This window comes from Ceratotherium simum, chromosome 21 (genome assembly GCF_057802395.1).
Source record: "Ceratotherium simum simum isolate JZ-2026a chromosome 21, ASM5780239v1, whole genome shotgun sequence".
In the NCBI taxonomy this organism is placed as follows: Eukaryota; Metazoa; Chordata; class Mammalia; order Perissodactyla; family Rhinocerotidae; genus Ceratotherium; species Ceratotherium simum.
Window position 1 is genome coordinate 25,160,401 of NC_141920.1, and position 26,675 is coordinate 25,187,075.

At 37.1% G+C, this 26,675-nt stretch overlaps 1 protein-coding gene across 8 annotated transcripts in view; it reads right to left on the bottom strand.

Moving 5' to 3' along the window:
• Positions 1-1,747: 1,747 nt before the first annotated feature.
• ITCH (itchy E3 ubiquitin protein ligase) overlaps positions 1,748-26,675 on the bottom strand; it is a 124,961-nt gene continuing 100,033 nt past the window's right edge. For 7 of the 8 annotated variants that reach the window (XM_087445370.1, XM_087445371.1, XM_014787535.2 and 4 more), the window contains 10 exons: positions 25,814-25,885; positions 22,599-22,687; positions 20,689-20,848; positions 20,292-20,425; positions 19,821-19,961; positions 15,889-16,009; positions 15,339-15,443; positions 13,096-13,192; positions 7,985-8,057; positions 1,748-5,200 (listed from right to left, as the gene is read on the bottom strand). In XM_087445370.1, the coding sequence (XP_087301496.1) occupies positions 5,101-5,200; positions 7,985-8,057; positions 13,096-13,192; positions 15,339-15,443; positions 15,889-16,009; positions 19,821-19,961; positions 20,292-20,425; positions 20,689-20,848; positions 22,599-22,687; positions 25,814-25,885 (1,092 nt within the window). In that variant the 3' untranslated portion in view covers positions 1,748-5,100. Of the gene's footprint in view, positions 5,201-7,984; positions 8,058-13,095; positions 13,193-15,338; positions 15,444-15,888; positions 16,010-19,820; positions 19,962-20,291; positions 20,426-20,688; positions 20,849-22,598; positions 22,688-25,813; positions 25,886-26,675 lie in introns of those variants that run through there. The other variant, XR_015555602.1, reaches the window with a different exon arrangement.

Consider the following 26,675-nt stretch of genomic DNA (forward strand, 5'->3'; position numbering starts at 1 on the left):
AAAAGAAGTTTTGAAGATGGATTTGACAAGATTTGGAGACCAGTTAGATGGAACACCTTAATTGGTTATAGAAGACTCCCAGGGTGAGTAGCAGTACAGCAAAACGTTTAAGAACGCAAGTTTTGGAGTCAGTCCTGAATTCCTATTTGCACTCTTGCCACTTAATAGCTGTGGACACTTCAAGTTACTCCATCACTTTGAGCCTCTATTTTCTTATCTGTAAAATAGAGATAATCATCCTTCTGTGAGAGTGGCCAGGAAAACGAAATGACAGTGCATGAAGCATATCTAACAGTGTTTGGGACATAGTAGTAAATGTTGACAGTTGTCCTAGGACTAAGTGAATATAGGTGTAGCAATGGTTGCCAGGATAGGGAAGACAAATAGAAGAGGTCTGAATTAGAAATGAGAAAAATGGGGCCGGCCCCGTGGCTTAGCAGTTAAGTGCGCGCGCTCCACTACTGGTGGCCCGGGTTCGGATCCTGGGTGCGCACCGAGGCACCGCTTGTCTGGCCATGCTGTGTCCCCCCCATGGCGGTGTCCCCCATACAGCAACTAGAAGGATGTGCAACTATGACATACAACTATCTACTGAGGCTTTGGGGAGAAAAAGGAGGACGACTGGCAATAGATGTTAGCTTAGGGCCGGTCTTCCTCAGCAAAAAGAGGAGGATTGGCATGGATGTTAGCTCAGGGCTGATCTTCCTAGGAAAAAAAAAGAGGAAAAATAACAATATGGCTGTTTTCAGTGATCTGCAGGTATGACTGCAAATTCTTAAAATCCTTCCCTGTGAGGTGCTTTCAGGAAACCCTCTTGCCCACAACATCTTGGGATGTTGTTCATTAATGGGAACCTGTTCATTGACCAACATTGTCTTTCTGAGCTCTCCACTGAAGACTCTCCTCTCCTTGCCAACCAGGAAGATTCCCCTAGATCCTCCCCCAAAATGTCCGGACCACAAAGGAGTTGACAACTGAAATGGGCTGGGAGTGACAGCCGTTTCTGTTCTGGAGTTTCAGAACATGTGAGACACTCTTCCTAAAAGTCTAGAGAACAGCAGTCAGCCAGCCAAAGCTGAGTCTCAGTTTGATGCTTTGTAGGGTCTGGGGCCAGAGAGCCAAATGGTCAGTAAGAACCACTACTTATTTCCCCATGAAAGATTTCCTCATGCTGGGGGCAATATGTCTTCCCCCTTTTTCTTAGCCATACTAAAGCTAGAACTTCCTAGCTGCTTATATGGGATAGATTCAACAGGACAGGGTCTGCTTCTGGGACCTGGGGGGGACCTGCAGTTTCTGTCCTCCAGTCACTGTTAGATCAGCCTATTAGCCTCTCTCCATTGGTTCTATTTTAAATGAGACCATGACCACCTGGTTTCCTAATAAGATAAAAGTCTACTGAAGTTAGTGAGCAGGACAGCTTATTGAGAACAGTCAGTCAGTCTTGGAAGCTAGCTGGTGATTCTCTAGTTGGCACCCATGGCTGGGGTCTTGTCTTAAGAGCATCTTAAGTTGTCTCAGAAAAGCAGATGTCTTCATCTCAGTTCTCTTCAACATAGGCGCCAAATCCAATCTCACCTCAGTGGTCTTCTTAGTTTTTTTCTACCCACTCTACAGTACAGAGAGGCTGTAACCTGCCCAATTATGAAAGCAGAGAGGCGGAAATCTATACAACCCAGTCATATAGAAGGCTCTTCTACAGGTGGGGAATACCTTCTTACTCAAGACTAACAAAAAAGTGTGCAAATGAAGGATCAAAAAAGTTTAATTATAAACAGTCTTACATCTTTTAAGGAAATGCAAGTGAGGCAGCCCCCGAAGGACCTTTATAAGAGCACTTGACTCCCTGTGATATTTGTAGAGTTACCTGAGTATTTGAAATTACAATTCAAGAAAACAAAGGAACTCCAATACAGTAATATACAATCCAGTGCTGCCATTCCCTGTTTTTAGTTAATGAAAGCATAGCATATATACAAATAATTTTGTCAATAACTCTGAAACAAAAACACAAAAATGAGGGGGGCTGGAGATACCAACAATATTAAATAGAAGAAATTAACCTAAAGGAGTTTAGAAGGATGGAATTACATCCAAAACAAGGAGGGATATAAAAAGAGAAGTCTTATTCCATGAGTCATCCTGATAACATTTCAGATTATTAACCAGATAAATAAGAAGTGGTAGAGTGGGCTTAACGGAAATGGTTCATTTAGGATGAGACCTTTGTGGGCAGGTGAGTCATGTTTCACTAAAATCTGATGAATTGACATTGGTATGTCAATCTCTTGATGAAAAATTAGTACCCGAATTTTAAATAGAGTTATTGTAAGTCTTATGAAATTAAGATTCTTCTCCACTCCGATATAAGATCATAAAAGACAGAGCAGGAATTCATTATTATAAGCTGCTGGATCAGTTTTAAACCACTCTATTTGATGAAACAAGCGAGGTCCTTCCCTCCTGACTCAGGCTGTGAAATGCTGACTTCCCCAACCTCCCAAAAGAGCAGAAGAATAAGGCAATTGCTCATTTTACTTTGTTTTTATTTCAACATAACATGCAGTAAAAAAATTAACAGGATTTATTAGCATTTACAATGCTTACAAAGAAAAAGGATTCTAAAAGCAATTTAGTTCAGATTTAAGAAATCACTCTAATTAAACACTTACAATAAATCTATTTCCAAATGTTCAGTTTGGACCAAAATTTAAGATAGCATTTGGTAGATATTTATGTCTGCTGTCTATTTGCAGTATTTTTATATAACCTCTGATTCTTGGGATATCCAGCCCCCATTTTCCTAACACAGCAGGGAAGACATATACACGTGGCCACTTAAATTAAAGGAAGAAATGGAGTAAGGGAGATCCCAGGCTGCAAAAATATATACAAGCATTTACCTTTTCCAGAACTAAACGTTTCTTCCATAAAAATATTAAATAGCCAAGCCCTATAGAACTAGGGCCAGGGCTACTTCAAATATAACTATTCTGTATTTTAAAAATATAGGGCAGAAAGCCTTTTGGGTGATATTTGTACATTTTCACACAATATGTCTAGGTCCCTAAATAAATCATCAAGCATTATGTAGAACGAAAAAAGTCTACTTTCTTACATTATCTCTTAATTTAATGTCATAAATCTCTAGTAAATATTGTAGGTAACTACATTTCACTATAAGAATTCACCTCAATAGGAAGTCTTTACAGAAGGCTTAATCTCCATAGCCATATATTACCAAAATTCAGACTTATATAATGAATGGGTAGTTGGCAGACATTCGCTCTGTGAGACAAAGCAATAGCACTTTTTTTCCCTACCAACAAAAAGGCAGAGAGTCCCTACTTTGAAAACAACTAGGGCTTTTAGAGAGCCCTACTACATTTTCCTGGAGTACATGGAATAAAAAACAAAATATAGGGTTGGGGAGAGCCTAACCTCCCCCTTTACACTGACAGTTTCTGGATGAGGCAACCCTTTCACTCACATAAGTCTGTTTTACAATGGCAGTGTTTTAGAATACAGATACACAAGTTTAAAAATGTTTTTATTGTTGTTCCAGGATGTAAAAAGAAGAGTAGTTAGGGACAAAAAAACATTTTCTTTCCATATGGAACAGGGGTTTGCTACTCTCTGCTTATTTTTGGCTCAATGCTACTTGTTCATGCTATGCTACTGAAACCTGCCAGAGTCCCTGTTTCACAAGTTATGAGGCTGTCCTCAGGATTCAGCTATGATAGGACTCAGATAGCTTAGGCTTCATCCCACTGTCCATAAAGTCAAACCTCTGACAGCAGCGATATCTTGACAGAGTCTAAGCTGGGCCAAGTTAAAAGAATTAACTACACAGAAGTTCAAAGTGTATTCATCAGTTACTAACAGAGCAGTCTAAAATTAAATAGTCATGGGAAAAACCTGTTAAAATTTTTAGAGGTGAACAGAACATCCAATTCAGGATAATGTAAAGAATGGAAATGACTACTCCAGTCTATGTCAGAGAAATAATAAATTTGCAGACTTTTAATTTACACAGAGAATACATTTCTGTGGTTATTAGAAATATATTGCTAGTAAATGTATTACTCCCTTCTTTTTAGCCAGTACCACAGCTCTCCCTCCCTAATGAAAATGTAATTTTAGAGGATGTTTCATTGACCTCTGTTTGGACTAGAAAGCACTCTAGTCACAACTTGAACTCCTTAACAATAATATAACCGAAGTTGTTGGATTATGATAAAACTATAAAGATGCAATTTATATAGAGAAACATACAAAAATTGTCAATGATGGCCTTTGATGAATTCAGCTAAATTAATTCCAATTCTAGGTTAACTTTTGTAAACGACAGTGAAGGAAGCACAGTGTTAATATTGTTTATATAAAGTTTAGTATTTGCAAGGCAATTAAAACAATCAAACTTCCAAATGAAGAAAGTTATGAAGTCATTTGCAGGCTGGGACCAACTTCTCCCTGAATTCAAATTAACAAAACTACTCTGTAGAGAGATACAAGAGTTTTGCATCACTTTCTAGTGATAACATCAAAATGATGCATGGATTCATGCTCCAGAAAGGAAGAACAACAGGCCAGATGAAATGAAAGGGAGAGCACAAGCCAGAAATTTGCTCATGTCCCCAGAAGCAGGGCTAAGCTTGCTCTGTTAACAAATACCTCTTACCAAGAGGCTTAATAGGAAGATCTTACATATTTCAGTTACCATGGGACTTCCCTGCATATCTGTAGTATCTCTAAAAGAAAAAAACCCACCCCCAAGTGAGACTTCTGACACACATATACAAAATTGTTGTTAAGGAAACAATCTAGTGGAATAAGACAAGGTAGATTTCATTGCTGTTAAATCTTATGTTAAGTAAGATTTTGACTAGTCGTTTGCAGATCTGATTTCTGGAAACGCTGAGTAGAAATCTAGAATCAATGGGAGATAAGTCTCTGAGATAACATTAATTTACTTACACTCAGATAACTCTCTAATCAGTCACAGTCCAAGTTTACAACAAGATGTGCAATAGGCAGAGAAGGAAAAAGAGAAACATTGCAAATAAGTTCTTGTCCTTCGGTGGTCTATGTTCTCAGAAGTTACTCTTGTCCAAATCCTTCTGTTTCTTCAATGGCAAATAACAGCTTTTCCTTCAGTTGCTCATAGCTCTTATAGGGCGGCAGGTCCAGGCGGTTAAAACTAAAAGCAAGAATTGTTAGCTTTAGAAAAGGAAATATACAAAGAATAATATAGGCAGTGTAGTATATAACAGCACTAGTTTTAAAGTCACACAAAATTGGTTCACATCCCAGCTCTGTCACTGAGCCTTTGAGCAAGTACTTTTACCTTTCTGAGTCTCAGTTTCTTCTTTCGTAAAATGGGAATAATATTATTTAACTCTCAGGGTAGAGTGAAGAAAAAACAAGCATCTATATAGCACAGTGCCTGATGCTCAGCAGGTACTCAGTAGAAGTTTAGTTCTCTCATGCTCTCCCATCCACCCTAATCTAGATCAGTGGTCAGCAAACTTTTTCTGTAAGTTTTCTGACCTAGGGCCATAGGTCTCTTATCAAAAGGTTTTAAGTATACCACTTTAATAGTAAGGAACAATCTTCTGCTCTAATATCTAATATTCTGCTCCTACTGAATTTCTCTGCCTTGTTCTTAGCTGTGAGTTTTTAAAGGGCATCTTCTAATTTTGGGCCACGTTAATATCACCTTCACAAGGTAACATGTAATGAATTTGCCCTAAAGCCTTGGCCCTCTGCTATATTTTTAGGATAAGGCCTAGGTAAACATTTGGCAACAGAAGAAATAATGCTATCCACAAAGGGAAAATAAGTGTACGATTATTACTTTTGTTAAATGGAAACATGGAACTTGACAAAGTAATGAGGCTAGTTTTCATGTGTGATTAAGATAAGCTGTTCACAACAGTGTAATGGCACAGTCTGTTCCAAGTTTGAAAAAAGCAATGGAAAAGAGGTCAAATCAAAACACATATGCACAACATGAATGTACAAAAATCAATTGTTTTTCTATATACTAGCATGAGCAATCTGAAATGAAATTAAGAGAACAATTCCATTTATAATAGCTTCAAACTTAAGAATAAACTTAACAGAAGAAATGCAAGGCTTGTATAATGAAAACTACAAAACATTGTTGAAGTAAAGTAAAGACGACGTAAATAAATGGAAAGACATCCCATGTTCACGGATTGGAAGACTTAATACTGTTAAAATGGCAATACTCCCCCCCAAATTGATCTACACATTCAAAATAATTTGTATTAAAATCCCAGCTGACCTCTTTGCAGAAATGGACAAACTGATCCTAAACTTCATATGGAAATCCAAAGGACCCAGCACAGCCAAAACAATCTTGACAAAGTTGGAGAATGAATACCTCCTAATTTCAAAACTTACTCAAAGCTATAGTAATCAAGATAATGTGGTACTGCCATTAAAGATAGATATATATAGATCAACGGAACAGAAATGAGAATCCAGAAATAAACCCATGTATTTATGGTCAGTTGATTTTCAACAAAGGTGCCAAGCTGTTATTTAAAAAAAAAAAAAATCTCGGGGCTGGCCCCGTGGCTTAGCGGTTAAGTGCACGCTCCGCCACTGGCGACCCAGGTTCGGAACCCCGGGCGTGCACCGATGCACCACTTGTCTGGCCATGCTGAGGCCACGTCCCACATATAGCAACTAGAAGGATGTGAGACTGTGACATACAACTATCTACTGGGGCTTTGGGGAGAAAAAGGAGGGGGGAAAAAAAAAGAGGAGGATTGGCAATAGATGTTAGCTCAGGGCCGGTCTTCCTCAGCCAAAAAAAAAAAAGGAGGATTGGCATGGATGTTAGCTCAGGGCTGATCTTCCTCAAATAAATAAATAAATAAATAAAAATAAAAAAATACCCCCCCCCACATGTAGGTATACGTATGAAAATATAAAGGAATAGACAATAAACCAAGTAAAAAGGGCAGATGGGGAAAATAAAGGTCCCTATATGACCACTGAAACATCTCACAAAATAAAGTTCAGATACTGTTGATGTTAGGTCAAATTCAAACGTATTTAAGTTAAGATTAGGGTTGGTTTTTAGTTTTGTACATTTTTGGAAATGTGGTTAAACTACATTTATAATGAGAAAATAATATTTCTATTCATCATGTTAGAAATTAGCTTTCCCAATAGCTATCTAGACTTGATTTCTTCCTCTACCTTCAGAGAAAAAAGTTAAAAGTTTTCTACTATATTGTGGTTAGCAGGGGCAATGGGGTGGGGGGTGGGCACAAGGGGTGAAGGGAGACATGTATATGGTGACTGACAAACAAAAATGTACAACCAAAATTTCAGAGGCTGGCCCCATGGCATAGCGGTTAAGTGCGCATGCTCCACTGCTGGTGGCCCGGTTCAGATCCCGGGTGCGCACTGATGCACCGCTTGTCAGGCCATGCTGTGGCGGTGTCCTACATAAAGTGGAGGAAGATGGGCACGGATGTTAGTCCAGGGCCAGTCTTCCTCAGCAAAAAGAGGAGGATTGGCATGGATGTTAGCTCAGGGCTGATCTTCCTCACACACACACACACACAAAAAAAGACAAAATTTCACAATGTTATAAACTATTAAGACATCAATAAAAAAAAGTTAAAAGTTTTCTAAATATCACATTAAAGAAAAAATTCATGGGTGGGAAAAGGGATTGACTGCAAATAGGCATAAGGGATTGTTTTGGGGTATTGAAAATGCTCTAAAACTGGATTGTAGTGATGGTTACTACTCTAAATCTACTCTATATCATTTAATTAAAATGGATAAGTTTTATGGTATGTAAATTATGCCTTGATAAAGCTGTTAAAAATAATTCAATACCATGTGGAAAATATTTCATTTCTAATTTCTAACAGGCTCTAATATCTACAGGATAACTGGAAAAAGGCTGTTCTCTAATCTTTCTGATTTTACTTACCAGGTATGACTTCTAGGTAACCAATTTTCTTTCCCAACTTTTTCAATGCAGAATTTCTGTGGTCCATTGCTCCCTAAAACATATTGAAATCATCAAAGTTTGATAGTACAATGATTCTCAAATTGTGATCCCCAATCCAGCAACATGAGCATCACCAGGGAACTTGTCAGAATCACAGATCCACAGGCCCTATCCCAAGCCTACTGAATTGAAACAGAAACTCTGGGAGTGAGGCTCAGCAATGTGTTTTTTGTTAACAAGCGTCCAGGTGATTCTGATGAGTGCTAAAGTTTGAGAACCATTTTGTTAATGTGTGCCCATGAGGAGAAAATGCAGTTTTATCTAGTGTTCCTTAGCCAGAATAACAGAATGTTATAATTAATAATACCTCACATAAGAACAGAACACATAAAAAGCTTAATTTTAGTGTAAACACAATAGGGAAACGATAATCCACTGTCTTATACAATAAAACAATTTAAATATAAAATTGTTAAAACTTTATGAAGATCCTAGTGAATTCAATATTAACAATGCTTGTGCTTATACGTCCTGTCGGGCATACCCTTACACACTTAACACACCCAATTCTTGCCTCTCATTTGCCTTCTGTTGGAGACAGCTGTGAATGGTGATCTTAAAGCACTGGTTTTCTAAAAGGTCACTACTGCTCCCTAGGAAGCATTTACGGGTGGTCTCAATGACTGGTAGTGCTACTGGACTTTTTAATTAGAAGGGGCCAGGCACACTAAATGTTCTGCAATGTGTGGGTCAGTCATGTTCAAAGAATTTCCTTATGTCCCACCTGACTAAACCCAGTACAAATATAAATTGGTAGTACTTTTGTATCTAATAACATCAAAGTGTTTTCACAATAGTTATGTGAAAAGCTCAGTAATATAGGAAATGGTCATTATGGAAAAGGATATTTAAAATTATTAAATAATTAAGCCTAAAATTATTAAATAGTTTACTCTGCACGTTCTCTCTACTCACTATATTACAGCATTTTTCTTTTTTTGTGAGGAAGATCAGCACTGTGCTAACATCTGCCAAATCTTTTTTTTTTTGGTGAGGATGACTGGCCCTGGGCTAACATCCATGCCCATCTTCCTCCACTTTATATGGGACGCCACCACAGCATGGCCTGACAAGCGGTGTGTCGGTGCGTGCCTGGGATCCAAACCGGCGAACCCCGGGCCGCTGCAGCGGAACACGTGCACTTAACCACTTGCGCCACCGGGCCAGCCCCCATTACAGCATTTCTAACCACACAGATGGAAAGTTTCATTTAATAGTGCTAATTAATATGTAACAAGAGTCTGGATTGTTTTTAATAGACTTAGAATCAAATATTAAACTAGCAGAGAAATATGAATTGAAGAGATCTTAGTGAATTTCATTAATAAAGGCTATTTTACAAATATGTCATACTATCATCCTGAATGCTTTCTAAAATTTTATGGAATGGTAAGACATCAAGTTACAAACATTTTATAATGAAATTATTTTTAGGTTGCCTGTTGTTTTCAATCTTACTCTGACACTGTCCCTAAACCACGCAACTTCTAGGTAGACTCTTACACCTATGTTCCTAATTTCAGCCTATTTCAACTTTCAAATGATATGGTCTCTGAGGCCTTTTTACATATCAGAGCCTTGGCCTGTAGTGGAATTTCATGATAGACACTACCTTTTTTTTTTTTTTGTGAGGAAGATCAGACCTGAGCTAACATCTGATGCCAATCCTCCTCTTTTTTTTTTTTTTTTTTGTGAGGAGATCAGCCCTGTGCTAACATCCGCCAATCCTCCTCTTTTTTTGCTGAGGAAGACGGCCTTGGGCTAACATCTGTGCCCATCTTCCTCCACTTTATATGGGACGCCGCCACAGCATGGCTTGCCAAGCAGTGCGTCGGTGCGCGCCCGGGATCCAAACCAGCGAACCCCGGGCCGCCACAGCGGAGCGTGCGCACTTAACCGCTTGCGCCACCGGGCCGGCCCCCAATCCTCCTCTTTTTTCTTTCTTTTCGCCAAGCAAGATTGGCCCTGGGCTAACATCTGTGCCCATCTTCCTCTACTTCATATGGGACGCCGCCACAGCATAGCTTGACAAGTGGTGTGTCGGTGCATGCCCGGGATCCGAACTTGTGAACCCTCAGGCTGCTGAAGCAGAGCACACACACTTAACCACTACACCACCGGGCCAGCCCCGACGCTACATTTTAAATTAAGATCTACCTAATTTTTCTCCATTTTGATCATCTATAACTTATTGGCAGTATTATCCCTACTTCATTTAGGTTATTTCCCTCTTTTTCTTATCATATTTAAGTTTATTTCTTACCTTTTCTATCTGTTCTTTCATATTCCAGTGCTATACAGAAGGGCTTCTCATCTTTTCTTAAACCCAAACCTTTTCTTTTAAGTAGGAAGAAGTATCTGACTACTTATTTGTGTCTTCTAACATAGCTGTTCCCAAATATACATGTATTAAAATAAATATTATTTCATTATAAATCATTTTTTAAAAATTTCTCCTTTATATTACAGTTAATGCTACGTGTATGTATTTTTTGGAGATTGTAGATATGTTATTTCACATCTACCAATTTCATTCCAGATATTAAAGAAGCTATTATAAATATTTGTTATAAAAATGGGACGTTAGAACTGATAAGGTCAAGAACCACCACATTAAATTATTATATACACCACTCTTACAAATTTCTCCTCCAACACTGGGTTAGATCAGATGGCCTCTAAAATTCTACAAACCATAATCTTCCCGTCTCTGCCTTCCACAGGTATCCTTCTGTGTTGTAGACAGCCCCACACAACCGCAAATATTATTCCCAAGAGCAGACCTAGTTCTCATCTTTTTTTTTTTTTTTGCTAATGGAGATTAGCCCTGAGCTAACATCTGTGCCAACCTTCCTCTACTTTATATGTGGGTTGCTGCCACAGCGTGGCTGATGAGTGGTGTAGCTCCACCCCTGGGATCCGAACCCACAAACCTGGGCCACCAAAATTGAACTTGCCAAACTTAACCACTATGCCACAGGGCCGGCCCCCATAGTTCTCATCTTTTTAATGGTCAGACTTCCAGTTTATACTGAGAAGCTTGTACCAATTTTTTCCTCATTTTGGTCACTACTCCTTACCTCCCCAACCCCCAACATGGTTTTCCTTTTTCGAACTAGAGAGCATTCTCAAAAGTGCACCTCTCCAAAAACTTAGAAATCATCCTTCTCTGAGACCTCTCTGCAGCACTGGATAAAAACCTCCCTTCTATATTGCTTCCGAGAGAGTAGAATATTTATTTCTCCTTTTCACCCTGTCTGGCCTCTCCTTTAAGTCTGCCTCTAGGCTATTTCTGTCTCATCCCTAAATACAGATGTTCCTAAGCATCAGCCCTCTAACTCTTCTCTGTGTTCTATTTCTGCATAAGCCCACGCATTCTCACAGCTTCAAATGTCACTGCTCTGATGACTCTACTTTCCCTCTCTATTCTTACCTCTAAACTCATAGTTTAGTAACACCTGTAAAATTGCGCACCCGCCACCACCCCCGGCCCCCCAAAATTTTCTACTTAGTTGCCTGGCAGTCACCTTAAACTCAATAGGTTCTAAACCACTCATTATCCTCCCCCAACACCTCCAAACCATGTTCTTTACACGTCACAACTTCTCCATTTTTCCATGGTTCATAACATGGTATTATCTTTGACATTCTTCCTTTATATCTCATCGTCTAATCAAGTCCTATTTCTAGTTTTTTTTTTAACTTCTCCAGCATTTATCCCTTCTTTTCCGTCTCTACTTCCAGCTCCTAAGATCAGGCTCTCATCATTGCTCCAATAATTTCTTCCTATCTCCAGGCTCTCCTTATCTTTTAATGCATGCTATACCTTGCTACCAAATCTTCCTAAAATGCAGCTTCAGCAAGTTTTCCTCCCTTCAAAAAGTTTCCATAGCTTCCAATACCCTCAGAGTTATGTCTAAATTCTTTTGGTCTTGCTTTTGAAGTCTTTTATTTTTATTTTTTTAATTTTATTTATTTATTTATTTTTTTCCCCCCAAAGCCCCAGTAGATAGTTGTGTGTCATAGCTGCACATCCTTCTAGTTGCTGCATATGGGACATGGCCTCAGCATGGCTGGAGAAGCGGTGCGTCGGTGCGCGCCCGGGATCTGAACCCGGGCCACCAGCAGCGGAGCGCGCGCACCTAACCGCTAAGCCACGAGGCCGGCCCTGAAGTCTTTTAAACTGGGTCTACACTGTATCCAAAACTGCCTGCTTAGTTCTTGAATTCTGACACTCTGCTTCAGCTGAAGCAGGCGTAGAGATCACAACTTCTCTTCTATTCTGCTATGGTACTTGGCTTTATGTTGGCTATTCAAGTAAAACTTGAATTTACTTTAGTCAAAAAATAAATATTCTCATGATCATTCATTTCAAAACAATGCAAATTTAATCAGTGATTACTACATGACAGGCACTGTGCTAAGCACCAGAAATAAAAAGATGAAGATACGGATCTATAGCTCAAGGAGCTCCAGGTATAATAGGAATAGCGGTAAACACATTAAAATACAGCCATGCGTCACTTAACGACAGGGATACGTTCTGAGAATTGCATCATTAAGTGATTTCGTCGTTGTGTATACTTACACAAGCCTAGATGGTATAGCCTACTACACACGTAGGCTATATAGTACTAATCTTATGGGACCACCGTTGTATATGCGGTCCATTGTTGACCAAAATGTCATTACGCGGTGCATGACTGTATAGTATAATACAACTAATAGTGCCTGGCTTGTAGGAGACACTAAAATGTTTGCCAAATGACCAAATGACTAAACAGATTTACATATAGAAGACCATTATCCTACTAAGTTAAAATATGGGGTCTATCCTAAGGGTTAAACATTTCTAGATGTTAAGGACTACAAAGTAATTTAAAAGTTTATACAAATCCAGGATAACTGTGACTAGTTAAGAAAATGCCTATAACTTGTCTTTGTTATTTCTGATAAGTTGTATACACATTGATATAACAGCAGTGTGATAAACAATTTTCTGTATAGGAAAAGTGATCCTGTATACATACCCATGAGGTCAGCAAATCCTCCAACTGGCAATCGGCAGGTTCCAGTAACAAACTGCAGAAGTCTCATTCTCTTCTCATTATCGATTTCTTTAACAAACTGTTAAAAGCACATTTGAAGAGATATATAGGTCATATGTTACATTTAGCATACTAAACAAGAAAGAAAAATGATAATTTCAAATCTTGAACTCCCGGTATCAGATGCACTAGATAATGACTGTACCTACCACTGTAGATGGAGGAGCTTCTCCATGTTGGTTAAAAATCCCCACTAACCTTCCCCTATATAAATCTTAGGACCACATCCTTATAGGGAGATAGAAAAAGAAGAGTGCTGTGGGCCTAAGAGCCTCCTACTCATGCAGTCTCAAGATCAGCTCTTCTACGGCAGCCCCTCCTTTTTCCCCTCTAGATCTGCCTATCCTATAGGATATTCATGTGGTTACACAGGACACAGAGCTTGAGTCAGTATAGACTTTTTGGCTTTATAAACAAATGAAATCAAGCTCACAGAAATCTGATCCAGATATATCCCAATAACCTCCTCCTCTCAATGTTCTTTAGGTTTTGGTGTAGCTATGCGTTGCCAGAATTATGTGGCTTTTAACTCCCACAACTCTGACTCAAAGCATTAGGTTTCTAGAGGATGCTTTTTAGCCTGTAGCACAAGTATTTTGGCTCAGCCAGATATTTTTTTGTAAAGAATATTTTTTATCCTATTGTACTACTGTTAACTATTTTTATTTTTATTTTATTTTTTGGTGAGGAAGATTGGCCCTGAGCTAACAGCTGTGCCAGTCTTCCTCTATTTTTTGTATACAGGACATCGCCACAGCATAGCTTGATGAGTGGTATGTAGGTCCAAGCCAGGATCTGAACTCACAAACCCCGGGCCACCGAAGCGGAGCATGCGAACTTAACACTATGCCACTGGACCAGCCCCCTACTGTTAAGTATTTTTAAATGCTAATCTCATTTGTTACAAGAAGCCCAGTTCATCTGAGTTTCTTATGAATTTCTTTACATGAATAGTAGACATTCAAAAAGGTTTTGTTGTTGTTGTTGTGGTAAAATATATAAAACATAAAAATTTACCATTTTAAGTATACAATTCAGTGGCATTAGGTATATTCACACTGTTGTGTAACCATCACCTCTATTTCCAGAACTTTTTTATTATCCCAAATAAAAACTCTGAATGCATTAAATTTATTCCTTACTTCCCCCTCTCCCCAGCCCCTGGTTACCTGTATTCTACTTTCTATCTACTTTCTAAATTTGCCTGTTCTAGACACCTCATGTAAGTGGAATCACAATATTTGTCCTTTTGTGACTGGCTTATTTCACTTAGCATAATATCCTCAAGGTTCATCCATGTTATATAGCCTATGTCAGAATGTCCTTTTTAAGGCTGGATAATATTCCATTGTATGTATATACCACATTTTGTTTATCCATTCATCTGTTGATGCACACTTAGGTTGTTTCCACCTTTTGGCTATTGTGAATAATGCTGTTATGAACATAGGTATACAAGTATCTGTTTGAGTCCCTGCTTTTAATTCTTTTGGGTATACTTAGGAGTAGAATTGCTGGGTCATACGTTAATTTTATGTTTAACTTTTTGAGGAACCACCAAACTGTTTTCCACGTGGTGCACCATTTCATATTCCTACCAGCAATGTAAGAGAGTTCCAATTTCTCCACATCCTCACCATGAATATTACATTCCATTTTTTTGATAATAGCCACCCTAATGGGTGTAAAATGGTATCTCATTGTGGTTTTGATTTGCACTTCCCTAATGATTAGTGATTTTGAGCATGTTTTCAAAATGTGTTTATAACAGACATTTTTTGAAGAGATACCATTATGATTCCAAACCAGGTCTCTCTTAAATTTTGCCTTCTGAACATTATGTAATTCTTAATGAGGAATGATGATAAAAACCATACTTTAGATAGTTCTATAAAATTCTAAAAACATTTAGATCAAATGCAGGGGAATCTTAATCATCTGGAATTGTCATACTCTGGGCAAAGGCATAAGGTGTGTGTTGCTTACTTGGCAATAGTCTTAAAAGGATGCTGTTATAATCTGTATTCATTTATTATAAATGAATAGGATGGAATAAGGAGTCTGAACATACTGGTACATTTTGTTCTGTGACTCATTTCCATATGTGGTAAGCAATTTCTAAAAAATTATGGTGTGGCCGCCAATAGAAATAAACTGAGACAAACCTGCCAAAACCACATGATTTGTTTGCTTGTCCTAGTGTAATGACGGTAGATGGCATGTCTTTGCCAGTCATTCAGATCAATCTCTTGCATTCCACATAAAAGGACCTTTAGGGATGAAAAAGACAAATGATTTCTTTAAGTAATAGTAAAACCTATACAAAAATGCTAGATGTAGGTAAGAAAAGACTAATATTAGACAACTTTCAAAAAACAAATTAATCAGCTTTGGCTTGTACATTGTGTATCAAGAATTATATCTACATTATTCATGAAGGTTGAGTTTCCATGTATGGTGTCTATTATATATACGTATTCAGGTAAATAAGTCACTCATTGTAGAGAGGTTCTGATAGTAATAGTTTTTTTTTTTGTAATACTTTAATATATTTGGATAAGTCGTGAACTTTTTAAACTACTGGGGATGCTTCAAAACATCCTGCCAGCATAAAAAATACTATTGCCACTGGAAAAATGGGAAAGTGAGTTGAAAGCAGACACCTGAAGGCATTATTTACCAGCATGCTGCAGAGGAAAGAAGAAAACTCATTACCTCTAATTCCTTTGCATCAAAGTATTGCAAATACTGCTGGGGAAGAATTTCATTAAAGCCCTCAAAGAAAGCTTGTGTCTGTTCTTCAACACCTCGAGACAACCTCCATTCAGCTACCATTCTGGTAAATAAATATAAAAAACTATCAGGAAGTTTAGATTTTACCTTTAAATTCTGAGTGTAAAAATAATTTTTAAAAACTTTATTATTATGAAAAACTTCAAATATATATAAAAAGTAGAATATAATGAACCTCATGTACAGATATCCCAGCTTCAATACAATACCAATCTTATTTCATTATGCCCCTAACTCATACCCTAGATACCATATAATTTAATTTTAAATATAAGTATTTCAGTATATCTCTCTACAAGATGAGGTTTCTTTTTAAAAACATAACCACAATTCCATTATCACACAAAAAAAGTGAACAATAATTCCTTTATATCAAATATGCAGTGCTCAAATTCTACTGATTGACTCAATTTTTTTTTAACATATTGCTTGAATCAGACTCTAAAAAAGAGACTGCAAGTCTCTTAAGCTTCTTTTAACTTATAGGTTTCCCCATTGCAATTTTTTTTAATGAAAATACTTTTAATGAAAATTTTCATCAACTAAATATTCTAGATTTCAACTTGGACTTTCTTCTAATCTTCATCTACATACATACATATTAACAGAGTTAAAATGACAAACTTTTTTCCATTTTACTACAGAATATTTACTTTTTAACAATTTTAATGAGCAAATATGTGTATTTTAGACATTTGATTACTTGATGACAACTTAAGACAAGTGAAGTCCTAAAGTTCATTGAAAACTCTGAAATTATGGGAAATGGCAGTGGAGGTTGTATTGGACTAATCTTTCTGGTGATTGGAATTATAAACTCCGGGCAAATTATAAAAAATAAATGTTTGAAGGCATCGGAGAAAAACCAAAAGCAGGCAGAAACTGGGGGGGATGAAATTCTTGAAGGAGGTTGGCACACTGGAGCAGATCCACATTTAACAGGCTTTTTCCTTGAGGGCACTTCCTAGTTTACATGAAGCACAGGGGAATGCAGCTCAAACGGAAAGCAACAGCCTTACTGGGCTGAGGAGACATGAGGTTGGGAAGCCTGAAGCTGCCAAAGCTGCTACAGAAAAATCCCAGAAAGAAAGAAGAGGGAGCTCCCAAATCTGCACAGAAATTTACTTCAAATCCTTAGCTGACCCCTAAAACACATGTGTAGGATGAAGAGACTCCAAGGAACCCTGTGCAAAGCAACATCTGGAAAGCCAAAGACCCAAGAAGAAATTTCAGCAGCTACCTAGGACCAGACAGACAGAATTTAAGAGTTTACATCTCACAAAGTTATGTGGTAAACACCTTGGGCTTTCCATTATAAGGAGTAAGGACCATGTTCTAGGAATAAAGGTTATGTTTTAGGATTAAAGGCAAAATGGAAATAGACCAGCTCTAGCAAGCTTCCACAGATCAATGTGATCTGCCCTTAATCTAATTGCCTGTCAAAACAAAACTCAATATTATTCAGAGGAAGAGAAAAGAATCCAGAGTCTCTACCATGTATCATCCACAATAAAAAATTACTACATATGCAAAAAAGCAGGAAAATGTGACCCATAATCAAGAGAAAAAAGTCTATAGAATAAGGACCACAGATGGCCCAATGTTGAAGTCAACAAAGACTTTTAAAAAACTATTAAAAATGTATTAAAGAATTTATAGGACAAGGTGGACAAAGTGGGTAAAGAGAAGGAGATTCTCAGCAGAGAAACTCTTAAAAGAACCAAATGGAAATTATGGAATATTTGAAATGAAAATTTCATTAGATGAGTTTAAGAGTAGTGAATTCAAAGGCAGATCAATCACAATGATCCAAACTGAAGGGTAGATAAAAAGTATATACAGCATCTGAGAACCATGGGATAGCAAAGGTTAAATATAAATGTAACTGAAGTCTCTGAAGTATGTAGAGAGGGAATGAGGCAAAAGGAACATCCATAGAGACAAAGCCCCAAAATTTTCCACAACTGCTGAAATGGCATCAAGCACAGATACGAGAAGTTCAGCAAATGCCAAACAGGATAAATATAGAAGCAATTACGATTAGGTACATCAGAGTCAAAACGCTAAAAACCAAAATTAAAGAGAAAATCTTTTAAAAGCCACAGAAGAAACACACATTTCATTCAGAAAAACAACAAAAACAATGTCTCACATCATCAAAAACAACAGAGGCCAAAAATGGAATGTTATTGACAGAAAGTGCTAAAAAAAAAGAGAGAAAAAAACTAGAAATCTAGAATTCTAAATCTAGTGAAAATATTCTAAATCTAGTGAAAACATACTTTAAATACAAAGACACAGGGTTGAAAGTAGGATGGAGGAAGATATACCATGCAAATACCAATCACAAGAAAGCTGGAGCGGCTATATTAATAAGAAGCAAAAGAAGTAAAAGTAGAAAAGCAGGCAAGAGACCCAGAAACTGGAACTCAAGCAGCAGCAGATATGTGAAATCTAACCCTGGTCTGACAGAATTGGTGTTGAGAATATGTGAATGAACTACTAACTCCTGAGACTAAAAGTATGAACCAATGCAAAATAGAAGAGAGGTACACTATAAACCATCATTTTACTTATATTTTACCTGATCTTAAAATATTCCCCATGAAAATATCTGCATATAAATTTGAGATTCTCTTCAATGACATGATGTTACATGGCATAGTGGTTACAGAATTGGTATTTAAAAGAGTGATCTAGGGGCTGGTCGGTGGCATAGTGGTTAGGTTTGCCCGCTCTGCTTTGGCGGCCCGGGGTTCGCAGGTTTGAATCCCGGGCACAGACTGATGCACTGCTCATCAAGCCGTGCTGTGGCGGCATCCCACATACAAAATAGAGGAGGATGCGCACAGATATTAGCTCAGAGCCACTCTTCACTCTTCTTCAGCAAAAAGAGGAAGACCGGCAACAGATGTTAGCTCAGGGCTAATCTTCCTCACCAAATAAATAAATAAAAATTAAAAAAAATAAAAGAGTGATCCAGCACTACTTCTACCCTTAAAACTCCCACTTATGGAGAAAAAGTGAAAGTTCTATATGATGAAAATTTTTTTCTATCACTTTATATAAATCTTCAAAATTCTGGTTAAATGGAAACGTGCCAGAAAGGGGGTATAAAACCCATTAGCACCCACTAGACTAATTCTCTGTCGGATTTAGTTTGAATTAACCTGTGGGACAGTCCCTCTACCCTGCTGCCTCCACAAGAATCCATCCTACCTCTCACTGTTTTGCTGCCAGACTTATTGAAAGAGAAATTTAGACTGTCTACTGAATTTAGTCCTGAATTTATTGTAATCTGGCTTCTATATCTACCACTTAGCTGTAGTTCTGTTTTCTTAAGGGTTATTATAACTTATTAGCCTCCACATCTTCTCAAGATTCCTCATTTTCTTTGGCTTCTGTAAGGCAGGACACGGCAGAATGGGATATCAACTCTGAGCTGACAGCACCACACACCATGGCTACTCTTCCCTATTTACTATTTGTGACTTGTGTTTTCTAGCCTCCATATCTCTGCTTATAACTTTTGCTCTCATTTCTGCACAACTGAATTCTCCCCAACTTTCAAGGCTCAACTTAAATATCACCAGCTACTTGCTCCATGATTACAACTAGATGAAACGATGTCTCCCTTCTTTGAGTTCCCAAAGCACTTTCCATGTTCCTCAATGCACTTATAAGGTAGAAGGTGATCAATCATGTTCTTATTAATACACGATCAGTTCTTATAGTAATTAGTTAAAAGGCAAATTTTTTAAAAAACACTGTCCACTAGTATTACCAGGCAATTATCAACATGCTGTAGACCAACAGAAAGGCTAAACTATGTCAAAAGGAGCATTCTCTCTCACCTGATATATTCCTCTTTATTTTCTTCTGTCACAAGAATATTGCCGCCATTGGGTTTCAAATCATGACTCTTGATTTCACCTAAAATTTCTTTATCGACAGAGAAGTACATTTCCAAACCACATTCTTCAATATTGTTTTCTCTGTACAAATGAAATTAACACTATTTGTTACACTAATTCAATCATATAAGAGTTTTTAACTAACAGACTATGTTCTTAAATAATTACTATTAAACTACAACATCAAAATAATAAGAAAACTAGAAGATTATGCTCTAAAGTCATCATATTTTTGCCTAAGATTTTGGGTGTATTTCTTTAACATTTATCATATTGAATAATGAGATAGGTTAAATGTAAACTATTTAAATTCAATAAAGCAATTACATGCTTACAGTTTGGATAAGTTACCAATACCATAATGAAAGTATATAGACTATATGTTGATAAACTAAATGGAAACAAACTTACTTAACCCAGATGAGAGAATTGTAAAATTCTGGATCAATAGATTCTAAATCCTTGAGTCCAACTGGTTTGTTCAAGATACGCTTGTAGAATGGCAAAGAAAAGCCTGTGTCTATGAATTTCCCATGGAACAGAGCCTATGCAAGAATAAAATAATACCATTTAAGAGAATTTTATAATAGTCATTGTATTTCAGAATGTTAGATGAGTTCTTCATTAAAAAAAAGGCTCCCTTGTCATATGATCTATTATGGTACATTTCTGGAAAATGGGCAAATATAACAAACCCAATCTTAGAAATGTCTTAGTGATGAGAAAATTTCAAATGAGAAAGTTAAAGAAATAATGCTTTAGTGTTGCTGAATTAGCAAAGTAAACACAGTTCTCCATCTGCACTTACCATGGCAATAAACCTGCCAATAAAACGAAAATATTTCAGGTGATCTGGATTGATGTAAGAAGCTGGGTTTATCTGCAAGCAGTAGTTATCCTTCCCTGCATATTCAAACAGGCAATACATTGGGTTCAACACCTCATGTGACAAAAGAAAGAACCATTCTCTGAAATCAAAAGAAAATTTAGCGTAAAAAATCTTGTAAGTAACCATGCCAACAAATCAAAGAGCAGTGCTACAAAGTTCTCAGGAATCTACACTCCTCAGATGGTGATGGTTTTCTAATTTCATGTCGATTTTTACTGCTTCTGTTCAAACTGGTATTTATTTTAGAGATAATATTTGCACACTGCTTATTATTATTATATTTCAAAGAATCTAAGACATCACTGACTTTGATGAACCACTGAAGAATTTTTTTCCAATTATAATTATGATACAATCCCAATTTCAGAGACATTAAAATATGAAAATGGTAGTCTTAGAATCGATGAAATGCTATACATAGGCAAGTTTAAAATTCACTATTAACCCTGTGGTTAGAGCAGCTGAAACAAGTCTAAGATTATTCCATCTATTACTAAGCCCCACAGTGATCCTCATTAAGTACCACTGCTCCTACATCTTAGATAAATATGAAAAACCTTCCACTTTCAGAGAGGCAATAAAACACTTAATTCAAGCCACTCATTCATTAGAAAAATGCTCTGAGAAGCTCTAATTCAAATGCTGTGAAAATACCAAACAATATTAACATAAGATATAGTTACTAACTATGTAACAAGGGTGGGTCTGGTAGGACTGTAGGCAGAGAGGATCTGGAGCAGTACATGTGGTGTCAGCTTTGTCCATGATTTCTCTTCCTGTTAGTTCATGGCCTCTAGTGGTAACGCTCCTTATACTTTAATACTGCTAGTTGATTTTCTAATTAAGAATGAATGATTGCCCTCTTCCTGAATTATCTTTAACTTGAACCAAATTAAATATTTCTATAGATATTTATTATTTACCTGTGATTATTTCATACATTTTGAAACATGAACTTTGAAACACAACCTAAGTAAAATGTACTAAAATGTAGCCACCAGTTAGCATGCAAAGGCTCAGGGTCTCAACTAGGTAATGAATAAACAGTATTTTTACTCTTCAAAAGAATCCTAGAAAAGTAGATATGACTATTTTTACATTACAGATGAAGATATTTGCCCCAGGTCATACTACTGAGTGCAGAAAAAGGATTCAAATGCAGCCTTGACTCCAAAGTCCTTGCCTTTCCTCACTGCCACTGCTATGCAAACTTTTAACCTGATATAATATATTGTTATGGAATAAGCAAAGCAATTTCTTGCTTAAGTCTATCTTCTAGGGTTTGATTAGAAGCTCCAATGTTAAGAAAGCAGAATTAAAAATTTCACCTCCTGTTTTATACAGCCTTCTATATTCTCAAAACAGATACATTAATCTCATTTGGGAACTGAGTGACTATTATCTGTATCAGTAATCTGTGATGGGGAAAATGACCTGATCCCTATAGGGCCTTGTATGCTTTGTGGAACAGACATTAGGTGGTGGATTGAATACTGGCTTCTGGTGTGATGACACAGAGCTTGCATCCAGGCTCTACAAGTTAGCTATGCGTCTTAACCTCATTATTACCTGTAAAATTCTATCTCAAAGGGTTATCCTGAGGATTAAACGCGTGATGAGGGTGAAATTCAACTAAGCAGTACCTTTGAGAAAAAGTGCTGAATTAATGGTTGTTGAAATTCTGTAGCTGCAGCATAATAAAGGTACAATAATTTTGCTACATTTCATTTTCCTGAAATATAAGATTGAGAAAATAATACTTGCAAGCAAAGTGTAATGATACCTTTGGAGGAAAGGTACTAAGTTGTGAGTATTCATATTATCACTACCTTGCTACACCTCCATAATCTAAACCTTCTTCTCCTGGAAAAATCACCCACAAACGTCTTCGCAGATCTTGGGGACTGAAGCTCATTATCTACAAAACAATAAAGTAAAAGAATTGGTAAAAGCCGTTGTTGAAACACCAATCTACCACTTTCAGGTTTGAAATCTCCTTCATTATAGGCAACTTAAATTCCCCATGACATAGAATGGTGTTTGTGGTCTAGTCAATACCACACATACAGAAAATACATTAAAGTTTCATAATATTTTATCTATTATACATACTTTTATATACTTTATACATACATAATTTTCTTTTAAATGATCCTACTATTGACATAAAGTTGCTTCTCTCACTTGCTTAGAGCAGAGTTAATTGTGGGCATGGTCAAAGGTTATATCCTTTGCGGGGGTGGGGTTTGGTTTGGTTTGGATAGGTTTGTGTTTGTTTTATAGCCAAAAGATACATATAATAGCTAATTGCCTAACTTGGATATGAAAACCAATGGCTACAGAGAGAATATAGTTAACTTTGGAAACTCATTTCTCAGTTGAAACCTATAAATACCTGGAAAAACTACTCACATTTTGTGTCCTACTAGAGTGGTTAATAAGATCATCTTCATATTTGAAGGACTGACTGTACCACTATTGAGCTACAAGGGATAGGTCGTTTGGGTTCTTCCTTTGTAAAACTATTTAATTACTTTCCTGAAGTTGGGCCAGTAGAATATTACAAATATTAATTACTCTTAGGGAAAAAAATGACAGGGCATGGTGAAAGAGAAGTGGATACAATGCCTCTATTTTAAGAAATGATAAGACTGAACTCTCACATTTAAATATCCACAGAGGCTTAGTAGGTAACCTGCTTATGCCAGGGCTCTCTCAGTTACCACAAAACAGATAAATCGCTTTCATGAATTCATATCCCACTCAAACAAGAAAATCTCAGATGTAATGAAAAATTCAATGCTTATGACATGCTTATGACAAAATATTCTACAAATACTATAGGCTAGATATATAACAATGCAAATGAGAGATGTTAAGTTAAACATCTTTTTGTTTGTTTGTTTCTTGCTCCCTCTTGCTATTCCTTGTCTCTATGGCTGCTCCCCAAACCCTAGGGCTGTCCCTGATCTCTCTTGCTGTTCCCCCAAAACTGAGACTGTTCCCCTAGGAAGTTCTGGTTGTTCCTTTGCCCTGTGTCTGATATCTGGGGATTCACTGTTCCCCGGAAAAAAATATCTTTAAATAATAACCTTTAACAAATGCCTAATATGAAGGAAAAAAAGAAATTTTTCTCTTGCAATTTCCCCCATAAATAGTTGTGCTATGTTAACAAAAACACTTACTACCCAAAACAACTTTATCCAACAGTTATTTAGAAAATCTGATACTAATTTTGCTATCAGATTTGTCACTCTTCCAAACTCTTAAGTTTTTATTTCACATTTATTTGATGGACGTCAAATCTAGGGTGACAATTTTAAACAACTGTTTTAGCACCATCTGGTCTGTCATTCTGCAAAAGCCATTAGGTTTTCAAAGTCAAAAGATAGGGCCGGCCCAGTGGTGCAAGCGGTTAAGTGCGCGCGCTCTGCTGCGGCGGCCCACGGTTCACTGGTTCGGATCCCGGGCGCGCACCAACGCACTGCTTGGAAAGCCATGCTGTGGTGGCATCCCATATAAAGTGGAGGAAGACGGGCACGGATGTTAGCCCAGGGCCAGTCTTCCTCAGCAAAAAAAAGAGGAGGATTGGCAGATGTTAGCACAGGGCTGATGTCCTCACACACACACACACAAAAAGTCAAAAGATAAAGGGACATTTAATCATGTTTTGCATCTTTTCAGCACTGCTACTGGCAAGCTATGTTCCAAGAAACTGGTCCACCAGTGACTACACGGTGGTTATGAATATGAAAATTAGAAACAGGTAACGAGTGGAGTGGGGAATGGCCTTGGAGACTTACATCAGATCAAGGGAATGACTCATAATTCTCTAAATGGCCTTAGTCAAGCTCTGCTGCTAAAAAGCTTTCTCCTCCTACTTTGCAGGATGCCAACTGGCTTTTCCCTTCAATATTAATAATTGAGGTTCCATTAGGAAATGAACATAACTATTTCTGAAAGCAAGTAGCCAGCTACTGTCAGCTATCTCAGACAATCTCTTTTCCCTTTGCATTCAGTTTGGCAATTCTTGAAGCTATAGCTACCACAATTATCGTAGGGATTTGATAATAAAGACAATAAAATAAGGACTAACTGGATGTTTTAAGACATTTTTTCACTGGTCATTTTAACCTTCCCTATAACAAAATTACTTAACATTTAGTTGCAGTTGGTTGGTAAATAAGGTTGCACAACAAAGGTAAGTAGTAAATTAACTCAGGTTCTGAGAACAACTAAAAAAATTTGTTGACTATTTCTGAAAACATATCTTTTTTTAGATATTGTCACCACTGACCAACTACTTTCTTTCCTACGTAAAATGTTTTTTAAAATTATAAGAGTAACGCGCTTTTTTAACATGTATTTTACATACATGTAAAAATGCAAGTAATACGGAAGTATAACAACAAAATGTTCCCCTCTCCTTTTCTACCTAGCCAATGTTTATATGGATATTTCCAGACTCTTGTCTACCAAAAGCCTGTTTTCTTTTTTTTTTTGTGAGGAAGATTAGCCCTGAGCTAACATCTGATGACAATCCTCATTTTTTTTTTTTTTTTTTTTTTGCTGAGGAAGATTGGCCCTGGGCTAACATCTGTGCCCATCTTCCTCTACTTTATATGGGACACTGCCACAGCATGGCTTGACAGGCGGTGTGTCGGTGCGCACCCGGGATCTGAACCTGCAAAGCCCGGGCTGCCGAAGCAGAGTGCGCACATTTAACCCCTGTGCCACCTGGCTGGCTCCGCCTGTTTTCTTACTTAAATATCTATTTCCAATATCTATTTCCAATCAAACACTTAGCTTAAAAATGGAAACCTGAAACTCACTAATCACTTTATGTTACTCTGACATTTCAAAAGCACAAAATATACACATACACAAATACAAAACTATCTGCATGTTCCTAAATTTTAAGTACTAAGGTAGCTGGCATGAGATAAGACTTAACAATTCAACTATTTAGATTAAACTGCCAGCACCAAAAGGCGGTATTAGGCTGGGCGTGAGGAGGCAAACTATTGAATGGATGAAACAGTACCTGCTGAAAGGAATCCTCAAACAATGTTTTTCTCGTCACTGTAATCTTTATGTGCTGTGGCATGGCCAGTTGCTGAAATATAAGAATGACTTAAGTCAACTCTCACCATTAAAATGGCCTATCAAAACCCCAAAAAAGTAAAGTTTTATTTACTTTTATCTTTGCTTACAGAAACAAGTAGACTATGAATATGAATTTATATTCAATAATGTTTAACCATGCATTTGTGACCATTCATGCTAATCATAGATCATTTGATACATAAGAAAGAGAAGAAAACAAGATCTTATATGCACAGTGCTTACTTAAGGAGTCAAATAAACCTTTACTTAATTTTATTTTCAAAAAGCTAATTCAGATTCTTCTTATTTGCCTGGACCCAGTTAATTATAGGAGTTTGAAGTTTAAAAATATTCATCATAGTAACACTTTGACGAGGACATTAATTTTACTTAGAAAGCATAAAGAAATCATTAATTCAGTAAATATTTATACATCAGAAATAGTTGATCACATCTGGGAAAAATACTCTGACTATAACCATATATACGTATGTATCTATCAAAGTGATACATATATGTATGCATTTAACAGTTATTTATATCAAATGCTAGATGTGAAAGGGGCTGATTACATTTACACCAGAAAATGTTTTAACTCATTTGTTTGAAGATTTCTGCTATCTGAAAGTAATGGGTAGTGGAAAGAGAGTAGCAATGTTTTCTTATTTAAATGGTTTCAAAATTATACTTCAGGACAACAGAAGCCACAAATTATCTCACTGATAAATCTATTTCTTTGCCCTAAAAATAGGAGAGATTCCAATGCTTCCCATTTTACCTGTTTTTCATGGGTTATTTTC